The sequence below is a fragment of the Aulonocara stuartgranti genome (genome assembly GCF_965226115.1).
Source record: "Aulonocara stuartgranti genome assembly, chromosome: 16".
Lineage (NCBI taxonomy): Eukaryota > Metazoa > Chordata > Actinopteri > Cichliformes > Cichlidae > Aulonocara > Aulonocara stuartgranti.
In genome coordinates, this window is record NC_138952.1 from 25,401,097 (window position 1) to 25,420,012 (window position 18,916).

Consider the following 18,916-nt stretch of genomic DNA (forward strand, 5'->3'; position numbering starts at 1 on the left):
TGAATAGGATCATATCATACTTTGAAGGACTGGGTGGTGCAGTTGCTGCGTTTAGCTGTATGTTGTGGTTCTTCTGGAAGCAAGTCATCAGAAACCATCTTGAAATTCCCCTGGTTGTTCAAAATGCCCTACAGCTAGAAAATCACTTACCCTGAGAGAGTGAGCTAGTTTCTATTGCACTTTGCTGATGTCCGTTCAATTAAGCTTAAGCAATTTAGCTTTCACAAATATCTTATGAGTAATTTGTCTAAATTGAAAACAAGCAATAACTATATATATACGGTACTATATACTATATCATGTTTTTATTTTTTTAGACCTCTGTTACAGACTGGCAATTTGTCCAGGGTGTACCCACCTCCCGCCCTATAGTAGCTGGATGGATCCCTCTAATAAACAGTCTGATTATATTCTCACATTGCATGAGAGTTTATTCATTAAGCATCCAAGTCCAACAATATTAGAGCTACTTTATCAGTCAGAGGTGAGCTTCAGTTACTCATCTACCTGTTTTACAGCCTCCTTAGTGTATTAACACCTGAGGTAACAGCAGACTGACAGCCTACACTAACTGCAGATGAACAGCAGACAGAGATGACTCTGGGGTTAAACTTGAGAAAATACATATTATTTTTATTATTATTTAAATGCAAATTATTGGTCTGTTTTTTATTCCTGATTTATTGCCAAGTTATGATATTGTTTAAATATGTGAAAATATATTGTGCGCAAAAATGTTTTGACACACAAACCTGCCAGCCACCCTCAGCTGTTAGGAGGAAATGCTGGGTGTGGCTATTTATGTCTTTAATCCACTATAGATGGATTATGCACTTGAACTGTGAGGGGTATAAAACCGGACATATAGTGGTGGTGTTTTAAAAACTGTACCTTTAAAAATAAACAACTAATGACCATCTGAATCTGGTGTGTTAAAAAAAACTATCCCTGTAATGGAAGCATCTCAAACTGTATCAACACACTTTTATTTCAAAAACATGATGAAAACTACCATAAAAGTATCTTTACCCCAAGACATTTACATTTGGGGCTATAGAGCCACATTGATTCTGGACTAGCTCTCAACTCCACTGTAAACTAAAAGTGATTTTTGCTCACAATAAAGGGGAACGGAGCTTTTAATATCAGGTAGCAACAACTGGTTGTTGCTGACAGAGGTGGGACCAAGTCATTGTTTTGCAAGTCTCAAGTAAGTCTCAAGTCTTTATCCTCAAGTCTCAAGTCAAGTCTCAAGTAATGTCAGGCAGAGTCGAGTCTCAAGTCACTGGTGTAAAAGTCCGAGTCAAGTCACAAGTCTGAAACTTTGAATTTCAAGTCCTTTCGAGTCTTTAAAAAAAAAAAACGAAAAAATAATGTTGCAGTTATGCTAAATGTAAATATTAGACCATGTAATTTTAAAATCTGTGTTTTTCTCAACACATGACAAAATAGTGAACTTAGAAAATATACACAAATTGTGAAATTGCACCTCTTTAAAATGCAGCTCAATTAAACCTAGCTCCAAGAATAATTTTCACCGACAGTTCTGAGATAAGCTGCATGTTATTCTTGGATGCGGTTGTAGGACCGGCTTTAAAATCGCATGACAAAAATATCATACACGTTAAAAAAAAACTGCATCACCAACGTAGCCTGGACAACATTTGCTAGTTAGATGAAGTCAGCTATCTCATCGTAGCATATTTATATGCATATTTATAATCATACGGTTCTTGGAGTGAGTGCACACACTCATGAAGTTTAGTAACTTCAGGTCACTGCAACAAGCCCAGGTACAGTTTACCGACATGGGTGCAGGACCTTGAAATGCACCGTGTAGAACGAAAGACCATCGTATGTATCATAAGTTTACCAGTCTCACAAATCGTCGTCATAAATACAGATTTGTTAACCGTTTATTAATAGGACCTTTGAGCTCAACGGTAATTAATTAGTAGTGGAAATAATTTCTGGTACGCGTTACAGAAATGTAGCAGTGACAATAATATTGTATGCTGTAATCGTACTGGGCATTTAGTGATACAAAACAACTGTTTTATCCTGTGAATAAAATCATATGTTTTTGTCAATGTACCATAATAACAGAAGCGAAACGCAATATTGTGTCAGAACAATTCACTATTTATGCACAATAAATAAAGGAGCATAGCGCGACAATTTCTGTTCAGCGCCAGACTTGCTTGTAACCTATATCACCAATTATGTTATGAAAATGACGTATTAACTACTAAAAAACACTGACCTTCGTGTAAATGCTTGGAGCAGACTAACCTGTGAGCTGGAGTGTTCTGGGACGTTATATTTGATCTTTGAATGGCTGCAATCCAGTCGCCTCTTTGTTACTTCGGAAACATGGCTCGAACAATTTCTCTTCAACGACGTAATCCGATAACAACCGATCTCTTTACCCGTCGGCTTCCCGTGGCTGTCATGCGACCGGCTATTGCAGTTAATAATACAACAGCTTCTTGACATTTTTGTGTTTCTTTTTATCGCTGTATAACTGATTTTAATTGAAAGCCTGCGTGCGCTAGTACCGCTTGCCACGAGTTCCCAGAATCCTTTGCGGTTCTACCCGTGAATGACGTCACATTTTCAATCTCTATATAATATGCATGTTAAATTTTATATTTGGGGTAAAATATCAAGTCTTTTCAAGTAAACCGGTTCAAGTCCAATTCAAGTCCCAAGTCATTGGTGTAAAAGTCCAAGTCAAGTCACAAGTCTTAGAACATTTTTTCAAGTCAAGTCTAAAGTCATAAAATTAATGACTCGAGTCTGACTCGAGTCCAAGTCATGTGACTCGAGTCCACACCTCTGGTTGCTGACATCCCAGTAAAGATACCCCTTTGAAAAAAAAGTGCATAAATTGTTTTTTAATACTGTGTTGTTATTTTTATTTAAAGTAACCCATGCATGCTGTGTGTATATGACTCATTGAAAAGTAGCTGTGCGTTTACCATGCATCACTGTAATTTAAGTGACACTTGATTGCTGCTGTTGTTGTTGTCCTCTGCAGACATATTGCTGAACTTTCGAACTACATTTGTGAGCACGTCGGGTCAGGTCGTCTACGACGCCCGCTCCATCTGCGTTCACTACGTTACCACCTGGCTCTTTGTTGATCTCATTGCCGCCCTGCCCTTTGACCTGCTGTATGCTTTCAATGTCAGCGTGGTGAGTCTCCCCTGTGTCTTACTGTGTGTGTGTGTTTCTGTCTGTTGACATTTGTGTGTGACCACACCAACAGAACCGAGAATCAAACAGTGTGAGTGTGACAAATCAGCCTACATAATTTAAACTAGGGCTGCTCGATTATGGCAAAAATGATTATCACGATTATTTTCACTGAAATTGAGATCTCGATTATTTGACGATATTTATTTAACAATAACAATGTGTTGAATAATGACTTTAAAGATTGTCAAAAAAGATAATATAAAATAGTGTGCAAATACTGATAACAGTGCAAATGTTTGCAATATAAAAAATAAATGAAAAATGTAAACATCTATGTTTAGTGAACTTTGCAGTGTTGCTCTGTGGTGCAGCTACGACACTGTAGCAAAGTTTACACACTATGTCTACTTGATCCACGTCTGACTCCGCGAACCCATAATGTTTCCACACCACTGAAGTTTTTTTTACCTCTCTTTTCAATCAACGGCAGTCACTCTCCTCTCCAAATAACTTCTGCTTAGCTTTCCGAGCTTCCCTCGGGTCCTCTTAATTGTTGTGACACGTTCGAAACGCAGAGAGGTGCGCTCGATTTGCCACACGGAGCAGCGCAAGAGTAAAGCACGAGGGAGGGGCTAATAATCGGCTCAGTCATTTTTAATGATCGTTGAAAGCCCAGATCGTAATTTAGATTAAAATTCAATTAATTGAGCAGCCCTAATTTAAACCCCAATAGTAAAGTTAAATATTTGAATACTGACATGTGTTCAGTTTCCATTCATTTTCAGCACTAACACGGTGAAGGAAGTGAGCTTTGTTTTTAAAGGGAACATGAATGCATAATGTAACAAGTTCCCATGTGAATTCACCACATCAACACCAACATGTCTCATGACGGTCCACACACTGCATGTCTCACAAACAAAAAAAGATGAACTGATTACACACGCACATATATACACATATATATTTGTATATAAAGATTAAAAATGTTTGATTTCATGTGAGTGAATCCATTAAAGCTCCAACTTTTGAGTAAAACTACCAACTGTTTGAACAAATGATGTGTATTATATACAGTATCCCACATTACTGAGTGTCAACCTTTCTTAATGATTCATTTGATTTAAGAAATACAGTGAATGAAATATTGCCAGAGCGCTGAGATTGCCTGTATCTCTGTGCAGTACTTTGGCGTCCACCTGTTGAAGACAGTCCGGCTTCTTCGGTTACTGCGGCTGCTGCAGAAGCTGGAGCGCTACTCACAGTACAGTGCTGTGGTCTTGACCCTGCTGATGTCCATGTTCGCCCTGCTGGCCCACTGGATGGCGTGTGTCTGGTACTTCATAGGTCGAAGGGAGATTGAGAGCCAAGGATCATCAGACATAGGTTAGTTCGCCCTTTTTTCATCTCTAGAAAGCATCTGTGTAGATTAACTCAGTCACTGTTTTGCTCAAGTTTAATTTTTGTGTTAGGTGTACGTTTCTGTGTTGTATTACTTTGTACTTCTACTCTATTAAATTTCATTGGACTTCCTGACTTGTTCAACTAGTTATGTCACGATTGTGAGTGTTGGGGTCGTTATTCAAAAAACCGTAATGTATCACATAGTACTTGTTAGATTTATTAAAAAATAATAATGCAGTATGTCACATAATGACTAGTTAACAATATGAGCCTAAGGGTAGAGTCCCACACACTCACACAATCCTTTATCCTAATGGGGACCCACATGCAATTTTACTTTTAGTGTTGATGTATGAAAAACACAGAGCAAAGGGACTTCGCAGAGATTACCACAGTGATTGGACTTTAGAAACATGTGCAGTGCTGTGAAAAAAAAGTATTGGTGCTCTTCCTGATTTCTTGTATTTTACTAGATTTGTCACAGTCACAGATCATCAAATACATTTTAATATTACACAAAGATAACACAAGTGTATACAAAATGCACTTTTAAATTATGACTTATTAAGGAAGCAACGTTACCCAAACCTACCTGGCCCTAAGTAAAAAGGTAATTACCCCTTAAACATAATAACTGATAACTGATTGTGCCACTCCTGATAGTAAGAACTGTAAACAAGTGTTTCTCATAACAGTCATTAGTCTTTCACGTCACAGAATTGTTTAAAGTACTCGGGGCGATCGTGGCTCAAGAGTTGGCAGTTTGTCTTGTAATCGGAAGGTTGCCGGTTCGAGCCCCGGATTGGTCGTTGTGTCCTTGGGCAAGACACTTCACCTACTGCCTACTGGTGTTGGGCAGAGGGGCTGATGGCGTGATATAGCATCCTCACTTCTGTCAATCTGCCAGCTGTGGCTACAACTGTAGCTTGCCTCCACCAATGTGAGAGTGAATGAATAGTGGAAAGCGCTTTTTTGGGTCTCGAAAAGCACTATATAAATGCAATCACCAGCAATCACCAGTCACCAGATCTCAGTGGATGTGCAAACAAGAAATCTTCAGCACCTGTGTGATGCTGTCATGTCAACATGAACCAAACTCTCAGAGGAATACCTCCAGGTCGTTACTGAGCCTATGCCATGAAGAGACAAGTTCTGAAGACAAAAGTGGTCCAACCCAACCGTACTTAATAATTGTTCCATTTGTTTACACATACCTTTGATGGTAAGTTGAGGGTGTGATGTTACAGCCATGTATTAAAAATAGAATATTACTGCAACAAGATGAGCAAGCTCAAAGATATATACTCAGAAAAACAGAGATATGAAAAAGCAAACTGTATTGGTAATTGTAAAGAACGGTTCCTCCATCTGTAGATGGTAAACTGGTTATTACAGTGCTTTTCTACTCATGCGCTACATAATGTAGTAGCGGCTGTGGCTTAGGTGGTAGAGCAGGTCACCTACTAACTGGAAGGTTGGTGGTTTGATCCCAGTCTGCCAAATATCCTTGGGCAAGATACTAACCCCATGTTGCTCTCTGATGCATCCATCAGAGTATGAGGTGTGATGAGGTCCAGCTTTGCAAATTGAAACCTGGCTGTTCCAGTCTGCAAATATTCTTGGGCAAGATACTAACCCAGAATTTCCCCGCGAAGCATCCATCAGAGTGCGAATGTTAGGCAGAAAGCTTTTAAATGTAGAAAAAAAGTGCATAAATGAATGGGTAACTGAGGCATGTTGTATGTTGTTGAGAAAAAGCACTATAGAAGAAGCAGTCCATTTCCCAGCTCAGTACTTTCTGACTACCCTTTTCACTCTGATGAACACTGGAGCAGCCATGGGTCAAACCACCAATCCTCCCAATAGAAAATGACCTGCTGTACCTCCTGAGCCACAGCCATCCAATGTCTTAAGCCTTTACATTTAGCTGTTTGTAACACCAACCACTGACAGTTGCCTTGGGTAGGCAGAGGCAGGCTAGCTGTCTCTAGGGTGTGTGTCTCTAGGGTACTAGGGTAACCAGCAGACATGGAATCCTCTAATTTTAACGTTGTACAAGAAAGATAAAGTATATTTATTCTTTATCTCAGACATGGAAGCTGCTTTTACGATAATATTCACTTGATGCCATGGTGTTAATCAGGCTGGAAAAATTCTCCCTGAAGCAAGTTAACGGCCCATTTCCTGTTTGTGGAGAGCTTTCAGTGACAGTTTTTAACTGTCATTACATGTTTCACACACATAATGACAATTGTGCTCTACTCAATTACACTGTAAGCATTGTCCTCAGGAGATTATTCTAGGCTTCCCAAATGGAAATTTAAATAAGATCTTGTCTCATTGTTTATCCACTTTGCAGTAATGACAAAGAAAAATCTAAATTCATCCTCATTCAACTTTAACTATTTGAGCACTCACCTAACTTGTCTTGCTCCAAAGTATACCTATCCATTGTAAAGCAATAACAGTAATATTGTATTAGGAAGAAAGGCACAGAGGCAGTTATGCAGAAATACGACTGTGTGTGCCTTCGTTTTCAGCACGACCGATGCTTTTAATAAAACACAGAAACTTGAATCCCACGGGCGACGTGAAACCCCGGCTTGCAATCTGATAAACTTGTGAAGATGTACAGACAGACTGGCAGTTTCCAAGGGTAAGGGGATCAAACTGTAATTTTTCCAACTCTGACTGGGGGCAAAGACCGAGTTGTTTGTGTGTGTGTGTGTGTGTGTGTGTGTGTGTGTGTGTGTGTGTGTGTGTGTGTGTGTGTGTGTGTGTCTTTCGTTTTGTTTTCTAAGCATCACACAGACACACACAAACAGACATTATGTATAAAATCCTGCAAACTGGCTGGGGACCTTGCTCTGGTTAGTATTGTCCTCATTTTCTCATTTCTTCCTCCCTCCTTATCTTTCTGAGTGATTCTTACCAACCTACCTGCACTTATCTTTTCAGCATAAGGACAAACAGTAACATTGTGGTCAGTTCATGTCATCAGCCTCTCCACTCACTATTCAGACAGACAGAGTCTGTCAGTCTGACCTTTATGTGACACCAACTGTGATTCACAATAGAGCACTGGTATCAGCATGTACATACACTGGATTACTCTGTCAGTCAGTCAGCTGGAATTTAGGAAACCCCCACTTTTTGTTTGCAACTCTCTCAATAATTGATGGACAGTTGAGCCATGTCTGTCCCTATAGCCTGAGGTGGAGCAGCAGTCACCACACACACAAACAAAAGCTAGTTTACAGAAAACAAGGATGATGATATGGGTTGGCAGAGAGTATGCTATATGCTTCAGAGAAGTCTATAGGTTTTAGAAGAAGCTTGTGATGAATTAATTTAGGTCCTTTGCCACTATGGGAGCTAAATGTTGCACCCTTTCAGGATGTTGTACTAAATGTGCTAAAATTTCAGTTAGGTACTTGCAAAGCTGTCTCCAGCAGTTATTTTTCATTCTGCTCTTCTGGTAATGAGGTCCCAGACCAGAACCACACATACACTATAACATGCTGCGTATGGAACCAAGAGTCTTCTTTTTATTTTGGGCTAGCTGTGGCTCAGGAGCTGTGGCTCATGCTCTGATGGTGCATCAGAGCATGAATCTATGTGAGTGTTACATAGAAAGCACTTGAATGAAGCATGCTTTATAAAGTGCTCTGGTCCATTTACCATAATGTATGATATTTTATACTGTCTATGGTCTCAACAGCCACTAGAAAAATCACAATGTCTGTCCTGCTGTAACTCCTTTAATTAGTGTTAACTTGATCCGTCATGGTTATGGCCAGACTGGGCATCTCCAAGACATGGGCTCATCCAGGGTGAGCAGCTGCTAATAGTGGTTGCAGAAGGAAAACGTATGGAACAGCCCAAGGATGATGAGTGCTGTGCTGGAACTAATCTGTCCCGCAGCACTCCAACTTGCAGCTTAAAAGACTCAAGATTGAAAGGATGAAGTTCCCACCAAAAGGATAAAGTTCCCAGAGTGGAAAGGCAGCTTTTGACTGGGTAGGAGACAGAAGTTCAGGACCACAGACAGCTCACTAGTTCTGTCAGCTCTGGTAGAAGGTGAGAGGAAATCAGGACCTTGGACAGTGGCTGATAAGCTCTAATTGAACACTTTTGTTTCCACCAGAAAGCCTCCACTTATATTCCTCATTCAGAATCTTGGCTGAAGAACAAACAAACACTTGTCCTTGTATGCATGTCGACTGGTTACAATAAACACAACTATAAGGAAGTCAAAAGATGTCCACTACCTAGGCTTATGATAGTAATGGCTTCCATGTTCCTTTCCATGTGGTAAAAATACTTATGCATGCAAAGTAATGTCTTACCATTCCCCCAGTTTGGCAGAGGTTAAGTTGAGCTAATGACAAAGTAATTAGGAAACTACTCAGGTGTTAAATCCTCTAATGTGGTTGTTTTAGCTGCCTCACTGAGACTCTGCTCACAGCTCAATTGTCACTTCTGCTTATTTACTCTGACAGGCTGGTCTCCCTGCCTGACAACCAACACACACACACACACACACACACACACACACACACACACACACACACACACACACACACACACACACACAGAAGGTCAAAGCTTCTTTTCATGATTTCGTGTGATGCCAGAGATCAATGAATAGATGCATCCATGTTGTATTATTTATATTCCCTGTCTTGCTGTATTTCTTTCTTTCGACTCTGCTGTCAGCGGCTCAGCTGGGTTTCACTGGTCCACTCATTCACTTGCAAATGCTTTTTTTTCAATAATTTATCCTTCACTTCCTTTCTCCTTCCCCTTACATTCATTTATCGATTTCCTCCTTCCTTTTACTTCCTTTTGGCCTTTGTATATATATGTGTATATATTAAATATATACATATATATATATGTATATATATATATATATGTATATATATATATATATGTACATACATATATATATATATATATATACATATATATATGTGTGTGTATATGTATATATGTATATGTATACATATATATATACATATACATATATATATACTTTTTGTCAAAGATTTTGTCAGTGTTCCCAGATTAGAAGGACAACTTTTGATTTGGTTCAGCCACTTCAGTCTGCTCTGCTTGAAGGTGAGGGGAAATCAGGACCTTGGACAGCAGCTGATAAGCTACACTTGAACACTTTTGCTGCCACCAGAAAGGCTCCACTCATATTTCTCACACAATAAATAAGTTGTCATCTGTCTAGGCTTGTGTAAGTCTGCTCATTTTCTTATACACTGATGAGTCTGATAGGGAATATGTATATATATCAATGCTGTGTGAACTATGTCTGTGTCCAAACCAGACATTTTACTATGTCGTTAAAAATATCTCTTTTGACGGCATTTACACTTCTCAAAAAAGGGACAACAAATGGCTGGAAAAGTTTTTTGGTTTTTTTTTAAACCCAACAACATCTGAAGGACCATTTTGCAATTAAATAGATTAACTGGCAACATGTCTGTAATATGGGTATAAAAAAGGAAAAGCAGAGCTTCTATGAATTAAAAATGGGCAGAATTTCCGCAATTTGCAACGAAATGCATTTACAAATTGTAGAAAAACTTTAGAACATTTTTTCTCTACATAAAAAGTCAGTTTCATTCTAGTTGATGTTTGTTCAGGAAACTTAGGAGGTGGAACGTACGGGATGTACAGTACAGTGGTGCAGTACATCCCTAGAACAACGTCTAGTTTTGTACTTTTAAAGTGTAACAGAATGAAGGTGATAAAGATATCAGCTGAGTGCAGTTGAGCTGAATAAAAAGACTTTTATAATTCATTGTATTCTCTCACTCTTTGTCTCAGGTTGGCTCCATGAACTGGCCAAACGTCTGGGTACCCCGTATTTCCCCACTGCCCTGACAACGCTGTTCCCCTCCACGGTCAGCAGCATTCCAGCCGACAGCAGTCAGTGGAACGTGTCTGGGTCAGAGGTCGCAGGGCAAGGAACCTGGAATTCTAGCCAGTATTACGGGAATGTTTCAGGAAGCGAGACTGCATCTGGGACAGCTGGTGGGAGTGGGAGTTTCAGTGTGCTGGACGGCGGGCCATCAATGCGCAGCAGCTATGTGACCTCCCTCTATTTTGCTCTGAGCAGTCTGACCAGTGTAGGGTTTGGAAATGTGTCAGCCAACACAGACTCAGAGAAGATCTTCTCCATCTGCACCATGCTCATAGGAGGTAAGGAATGTGTGCACACATCTTAGTGCTTCCTCTCAGAGTTTGAAGCTCTTATTCTCCTCTCAGCCTGAAGTACTCGTTCAGCTCTTTTTCAGGTGTGGGTGAGTCATAAACAAACAGCTGCACACATTTTGTTCCATCCCTGGTTTCAAAAGTGTTTCTTTTTTTCAGTAAAACATAATAGATTATCAAACTTGTATGCAAATCCTCTCACTCACTGTCTCATTACTCTCATTTTCCAGATTGAAAGGTTTCATTACTTGCTTGGCCATGAAATTCTTTTGTTGTTCTCAAGATGCATCACAAGTACTGAGCAGATTTAAATGAAAATTTTGATTCAAAGAAGCAAGTGATGGTGCATAAAAACACTTGCTAAATTTATGATTTATGAGGATTTTTTGCCTTTTTGTCATAAACTATTACAATGACTGTCTCTTTCTTATTCTTGATTCCATTTTTGTTTGAGCCTGTTGAACGGTTGTACATGGGCTCAATAGTGGATCTACTCTAGCTTAATCACAGATGAAAGATGTGTTCGACTTACAGTGTGCTACTTGTTTGAACTCTGTGTTCTTATGCGTGTCCTCTTTGGCCGCAATGAAGAGAACTGAATGTTCACGAAGAGAGCAATAAATGAAGAATCGGGAAAGAAATGGAGTCACTGGAAAGGTTATCACGAGAGAAATGCAGCAATTTATGGGCAGAGGACACAATAATGTGTGCAGATGTCTCAGACACACACACACACACACACACATTTCTTTTTAGTGGGTTAAACCTTGACATTAACCATAACTACTCACATGCAGTTGTGCAAGTAAATACTGAAAGACACATACAGACACACACACTCAGCTAATAGGTGGGAAAACACATTCTGCAGACAGCTGATAGAATCTGTGTCCAACAGTCGTCCAAGAAAGAAAAATGAAATCTATATTTCCCAGTCGAGTGAAAGCAACACTGTAACTTTAACAAAGGCTGATTTAAGTGTGCATATGTACTCTGAACCAATGATGTCTGCATGTATCTCGTAGATGGCAGGAGAACGCTTAATGTAAGAGTTACAGGGAGTTTTAGCTACTGTCATGGTAAATGGTAAATGGACTGATTCTTATATAGCGCTTTTCTACTCTCCCGGAGTACTCAAAGCACTGTATACAACATGCAATCAGATCATCAAAGTACTTTTTCCACCACCGTGTGGCCCGTTTGTTGCAACAGCAAGTAGGCATTTGTTCATTCTTATTTTCAAAGAGTTCTGCTACAGCAGCACCTTAGACAGCACACTTTGACTGTGTGATGGAGGTTAATATGTGCATTTTGCTAATTATGGAAATGTCATAACTTCTCAATCTGCCTACAGTAGCATGAATCTGCCTTTACTTTACCTATGCCATCCTAAAGGAGGACATGTCTATACACAATCAGGAACAACTTACTTTAAAATTACCCTTTTGCTCTGGATGCGGTCTTTATCCTTCAAACTTGGGTCCTCTACTTAGGAGTCCTGTACCGTATTGTTACTGCTCCTAGGACTGCGCTCTTCTGGACACAGATCTCTGATATTGTTCCTGAGATCTGTGTCCAGATGAACTACTTGCTCAGTTTGGGGTCACTGCCCTGAGTAACTCGGAGATCACTGTTGCCTTCACCTTCATATTCTCTAGTTCCTCTCAGCCCTTGGTATTTCTCAAGATTCCTGTGTTCCTAATTCCTGATGTTGTTATCACTTGTTATACCCACTCATCTATCACTACAGCTGTCGTCCACCATTATAATTGTCCTGTTGGTATCTGGAAGTCCCACAGCATTGGTTATTCTCAACCACCCTAGAGATCATATTCCATTTTGACCTTGCTTTGATTGCTAGCATCCTAGCTCCTTTGTTAAAGGAGATTGCTGTTAGATTGAATGTAACAGCAGTGAGAGTTGACCACAGCTTCATTAATCTCTATAATGTTTTCCTTAAACATAGTTTAATGTTCTCTCGTGGTAAGCTCCTGCACACAGATACTATGAGCTATAACTTAGAGATAATTCAGCCTTTTAAAAACCCAGTTTCTTTATAAAATGAAGCCATTAGTCTGGCTGTCAGTGGACCGTGTAAGTGTCCCCGTGGTCTGACTGCTGTTTCAGCAGCTTTTCAAACTGCTTTTAGGAAGAGAAACTGCTGTGTGGCTCCCTCAGGAAAAGTGCATTATGAAACGATTCCAGTCTTTGGAGATAGCTGCTGGTTAGCTGTGCTCACATTAAGACCAAACCTGTGTGTGTGGCACTGTTGAACAAATATGCTCACACTGGGGTTGGAGCTGTTTTGGGGTTTGTTTGGAATAATAATTTAGTTGTCATTGATTAGAAATAAAAGGTTTTCTGAACAGTGGGATTATTTTTCAGCAGTGTGTTACTGACATTCTGTGAACACCGTAATCTACTCTCGGCAGTGCTTCACAGTGGTCTTAGAGCAGCTAAGTCCTTCTAAGCCCTGTGCTTTTTAACTTCTCAGGGCTTATAAAGACATCCCATGAAGCTTCCTGCTGCGCAGAAGTATTATGGGACTTTAATGAGGTCTTTTCTAGAAAGAAGCCAATCGAGCCGCAGTAATTAATTCTGTATCAAACTAGAAGCGCACCGAGAACAATAAAGAAACCTTTCCTCTGTGTCCAGCACTGATGCATGCAGTTGTGTTTGGCAACGTGACAGCCATCATCCAGAGAATGTACTCGCGCCGCTCGCTTTACCACACCCGCACCAAGGACCTGAAGGACTTCATCAGAGTCCATCGGTTGCCCAAAGCTTTGGAGCAGCGCATGCTGGAGTGTTTCCAAACTATGTGGTCGGTCAACAACGGGATCGACGTTAGTGAGGTGAGAAGCTGCTGTTTATGTTGCACTGCTTTATAGCCTGTTCTCCAGAGTGAAAGCTCAAAGATGCTCTCCACTAAACAGCTTCACTGTTCAGAGGAACCAGAGTTCAGCACTGGACGTCTTGTTGTCTGCTGGAAGTTTTATCTACACCTTGAGTTGAGAACAGGGTCCAGTGTACAGCTTGAGATGAAAGCCTGCTCTGAGAATACAATTAGGTCGAATCATTTCTTGCACAAAAACATTTCTTTGTGGTTTAGCCTCTTATACTCCACAAGAGTGGATTTTAAATCAAACTGACTGAGGTGCAGACTTTCAGCTTGAAATGAACACAACACGTTTTACATAAACTTTAGTGAGAATTGTTTAAGAATTACAACCATTTTTACGCATTGTCACTGAGAAGTTTGCCAGCTAAGCTCCCAGTTCTTACACCTAAGCGACACTTTAACACGTCGGTGGTAAAGCTGTGAGCTACAGAAACAGAATAGCATAGAGGTCACCAGTGCTTTTAGGTGTCAAATCTGGAACTTTTCTCTGACTTTAATTTTAAGATTTTCTCAATCATAAATAAATCAGGATTATTGGAAGGATCTATTTATATGTTGCAGCTTGAAAAGATTTGCCCAAGGCAAGTAAATATGCTAAAATTAAGTGCCTGATATACCACGAGCAACCCTGAGTAATGTAAAAAAAAAAAAAGAGTAGTCCTAGATTATTTCATCATGTCTTACAAGCTTCTCTGATCTTGCATGTGGTTTGAAATGCCCACTGAGTACTTTAAACTCTCTGTGAGGTTATCACATTTTTACATTTGGAGAGGCTCTTCAAGCCTGCGGCAAAGGGTTATTTTTTGTGTAAAACTATATGGAAGTAAAGACCAGCTGTTCAGTGTGAACTTTCACTTCACAGCTTCTGAAAGACTTCCCAGATGAGCTGAGGGCTGATATCGCCATGCACCTGAACAAGGAGCTGCTCCAGCTGCCTCTGTTTGAGTCAGCCAGCAGGGGCTGCCTGCGTTCCCTCTCCCTCATCATCAAGACCTCCTTCTGCGCTCCAGGGGAGTTCCTCATCCGGCAGGGAGACGCCTTGCAGGCTATCTATTTCGTCTGCTCAGGTTCCATGGAGGTCCTGAAAGACAACACTGTGCTGGCTATCCTAGGTAAGTCAGAGAAACAGTAAAGTTCTCTTAAGCAGAGAACACGATGTCCTGTCAGTGTGTTCCAGGATAACAACATTTCTCAGTCAAGTTGCCAAACTGCAAAAAAAAAAAAAAGATCACACGGTTACTTAATTAAACTAAAACGTAATTAGGATCTTTGTTGTTTGAAGGAAGGACACAGATCTGAGTGAGAACTACACTGGACACCCTCGGCTCTGACAGACAATTATCTTTGAAACTGAGATTTGGAGGATGTGAGATGATCTGCGGGACATCGTGCTGAATATTAAACGAAGGGGGAGAATGGTTCATTTGAGAATGTGCCGGCTGAATGTGTGCCTGTGTTAATATTAAGTGCTGCTAACGAAGTATGGACTTCAGAGGGGGAAAGAGAGATCATCTCTCAGTTCAGTGATTACAGTTAAAATAATTTCACAGTGCTGGCTCAGACCTGCAGAGCAACCTGGTCTGGAGTGTCTAATGGAAATTAAAATTGATGATGGTGAAAAAGGAGAAGGAAGGCAGGACATAAAACGGGTGTGTGTTTGTGTGTGCGTGTGTGTGTAATATTCAAACAAAGGGGAAGACGAGGCTGAAGGCGAGCTGATAAAGAGCAGCTGTTTATGCTCTGCTGCTTTAAAGAGACGTTTCCAAGCTTGATACAAGCCGAGAGAGTAATGATTTCCCACAGTGTTGATCCTGTGAGCTCGACAGAATAATCTTCTATTTACTGTGAGCAGAGATGAAACAGGTCTTACACTGTATGCACCTATAACCAAACTAATGAATGAATGGATGGATGGATGGATGGATGGATGGATGGATGAATGAGGGTTTTTGTTGGCAGTTTGGCACTTCTGTTTTAATCTTTGTGCTGTCAGTTAATGTAATGAATCTAAGAATCAGATGAGGCTGGAGAACTTTATTCCTTACATGGCAAAATGTAGGAAAAACCTCTGCAGTGAAGGAATCTTGAGGCTCTGTAATGCAACGGAGGGAATTTTGCTGGCAAGGAAGAGAAGCTACAGTTTTCAATAGTTGGTCCAACTGTTACACACATTTATAAATCCCTTTTCTATGCAGCACACATATGCACACAACATATATGATTATGGTTCTGAACAACGACACCAAGCCAGTGTTTGTAGGCAGCATAGTGAAACTCAGTGAGGCCTACCTCGGCCAACGAGTTTGTTCTGTTTGTTACACTGCACTGCCAAAAGTATTCGCTTTTCTACCTTCACACACATATGAACTTTAATGGCATCCTATTTTTGTTCCATAGGGTTTAATGTACCATATTTTTCGGACCATAAGGCGCACCAGATTATAAGGCACATTAAACAAAACAGTCAGATAAGTCAAACTTTACTCAACTCATTCTTCTTGCTTCCTCCACTTCCTCATCTTTTCTCACTGTTGCTCTGCCATCACAGAATCTCTGTGCTGCATCACTGATATGTCACTGAAACACAGACCCGCTCACACACGTGTGTCTCCTACCTGGTCATGTTAAATCCAGAGGTGCATGACAACACCAAAGCACACGCCAGCAGCTGTGTTTCACTCTTCACACAGGTGAGAGCGGCGACCACAAAGCGGCGGTGAGGCATAAACAGAGAGGCACACATACGGTATGCATAATAATGTTGGCTGATGTCTATAACAGGTATAGTCTGTGGCCTATGATAGTGAACATTGTTGGGGTCATTACTCAAAAAGAAAATAGTTCAGTTACTGGGTAACAGAGCGTAAGATGAATTTTCTGGCTAGAATCCCACACGCTGACACAAATCACTGGGGACAGTTTTAGTGTTTACTATGAATAGCAAAGGTGCAAACCAGCCCAAAGAGCACAGGCTCAAATGCACACTGCAGTTCTACAAGCCTCACGGCTCATCAGATGCTTTGGTTACCTGCAGAAAATCAAGCTTTTGGCTCCTTGGCCATGGGCAGCATGCACTATGGATCTAGGGTTTCTCACTACTAGACTTGAGTTGGCATCTGTCTTTGCACATACTTACACATACTGCTGATGTCAGCAGTGGATAGGTGCCGATTTCCGCTTCACATCCGTGTCTTTTTGTGCAATAAAAATAAAATGAATGATCGTGTCGACCCTCTTCTGAACTTGCAGACCTGCACATGACTTGAACACAAGTGTCTGATTTAATCTCTTTTGGTTACTGAATTCAGTACAGTAATGTGTTACTTGAGCGAGTGGGGATTGCAGTTTTTGTCGCAATTTTTTTTTAGCCATGGAGGTTGGTGTCTGAGAGAAGCGGGTTTTCACAAGACACACAGCTCTTTTGGAAAACATGTTTCTTTCAGCCAGTTTACATGATCAACATAAGTACTTATGAGACTCCAAAATGTTTAGTGGTGATTAAATCGTTGGCAGAGCTTGAACTTTAAACAGCTTGTTTGAACGAGAGGATGAACTGAGGAGCTGCTCAGAAATTGAATTAGCGATTAGTAGGTCCCTTTTAATTTGAAACTATTACACATCCTGACAGTAGCTCAGCTCTGCTGGCGTGTTCAGGAGAGTGACTGGAGCTTCTACTCACACACTTGAGTTATTAACCTCCCACAACAGGGGAGCAGTGACATTTTCCTTGCAAGCCAGTAACACCTCCACCTCAGAGTTTAACTTCTCACAGGCACCTGAAAAGCAAAAACCCTTCAGAATCTCACCGTGATTCGTTTATGGTTCCACGATTTCTGTTCGAGAGTGCAACTATCAAGGTTCCCACACATCACAGAAATCTTATAAACATTTGAAAGATTTAAAAAAATGATTTGAAGAAGCATGGCAAGTAATAGGCTATCTTGAAATAGGTATGAAGGTGCATCAAAGTTGATTAATGTTGCTGTATGAGCTGTCATGGGTGTTAGTAGCTTTCAAAATATTTTTTGTCAGATGTCTTCACTGACAGCCAAAAGCTGTAATTAGAGCGTGGTGCAGGGTGAATACTGTGGGTGTCTTGGAGCGAATTTTTTCTTACTAGCCACATGCCAGTAAGAAAACATAAGTATGAGCTTGGTATACAGTATTACCTCAGACTCTTCCAAATGAGAAATGTGGTTCGGAAATGTTCTTCAGTCCTTGCTGTTGCGGCCGGTTCTGGGTGTGCTGTGTAGGAAGGCACAAACTCTTTGCCAACAAAGTTGTGACTCTGTGGAAATTGTGAAACAGAATGCAGCAATTGGCAAATGTTTTAAACCCTATTTGTAACTGAGAGAGTGCAGAGAAAACACAACAAATGTTTTTTTGCTGCCAAAACAGTCCTGACCTATTGAGACATGGACTCCACCAGAACGTGTGCTGTTTTATCTGACTGATGGTAGCGACAGGTCCTGTAAGTCCTGTAAGCTGTGAGGGCCCTCATGGATTGTTCGTCCAACACATCCCACAGATGCTTGATTGGAGTGAGATCTAAGGAATTTGGAGGCCATGTCAGCACCTCAAACTCATAGTTATGCTCCTCCTCATTTCTGAACCAGTCTGCTACTTTGTGGCAGGGTGCATTATCCTGCTGAAAGTGGCCACAGCCATCAGGGAGTACCGTTTCTATGAAATGATGTACAGCAGCGGTCCCCAACCTTTTTTGCGGAACGGACCGGTTTAATGTCCGACAATATTTTCACGGACCGGCCTTTGAGGTGTCGCAGATAAATACAGCAAAATAAAATGATACGGCCGAGACAAAAACTGTGGTATTCTGTAAGTATCATAATAAGTTTTAACATTAATGGTGCCTCTAGATGTGCATGCTGTTAGAGTGAAGCCATAACAGGTGCTGGCTTTTTATGCTAAAAACGATTTAGGTTGGAGAGTCCAGCGTCCATGATTTTTCCAGTTGAATTTCAGATTGTGACTAGTCAGCCCACAGAGCGGTTTGGTCCTCACCTCAGTTCACTCTCCACATGTCTAAATGTAGCGCCCAGCACCCGAAGTAATTGTAAAGGATGTAACTGCAAACAAAAGAGCTGAGAAACAAAGTCACACATAAGAAAACACAAAGATGTAACCTTTCTAATACTGTTTGTGTTTGTGCACCAGTGT

At 40.6% G+C, this 18,916-nt stretch overlaps 1 protein-coding gene across 1 annotated transcript in view; it reads left to right on the forward strand.

Moving 5' to 3' along the window:
* The window catches only part of kcnh3 (potassium voltage-gated channel, subfamily H (eag-related), member 3), a 179,397-nt gene that overhangs the window by 138,930 nt on the left and 21,551 nt on the right, over positions 1–18,916 (forward strand). Inside the window, exons 6-10 of the mRNA XM_082507612.1 lie at positions 3,041–3,198; positions 4,386–4,587; positions 10,450–10,824; positions 13,492–13,691; positions 14,601–14,850. Coding sequence (XP_082363738.1) covers positions 3,041–3,198; positions 4,386–4,587; positions 10,450–10,824; positions 13,492–13,691; positions 14,601–14,850 — 1,185 coding nt within the window. The remainder of the gene's footprint in view (positions 1–3,040; positions 3,199–4,385; positions 4,588–10,449; positions 10,825–13,491; positions 13,692–14,600; positions 14,851–18,916) is intronic.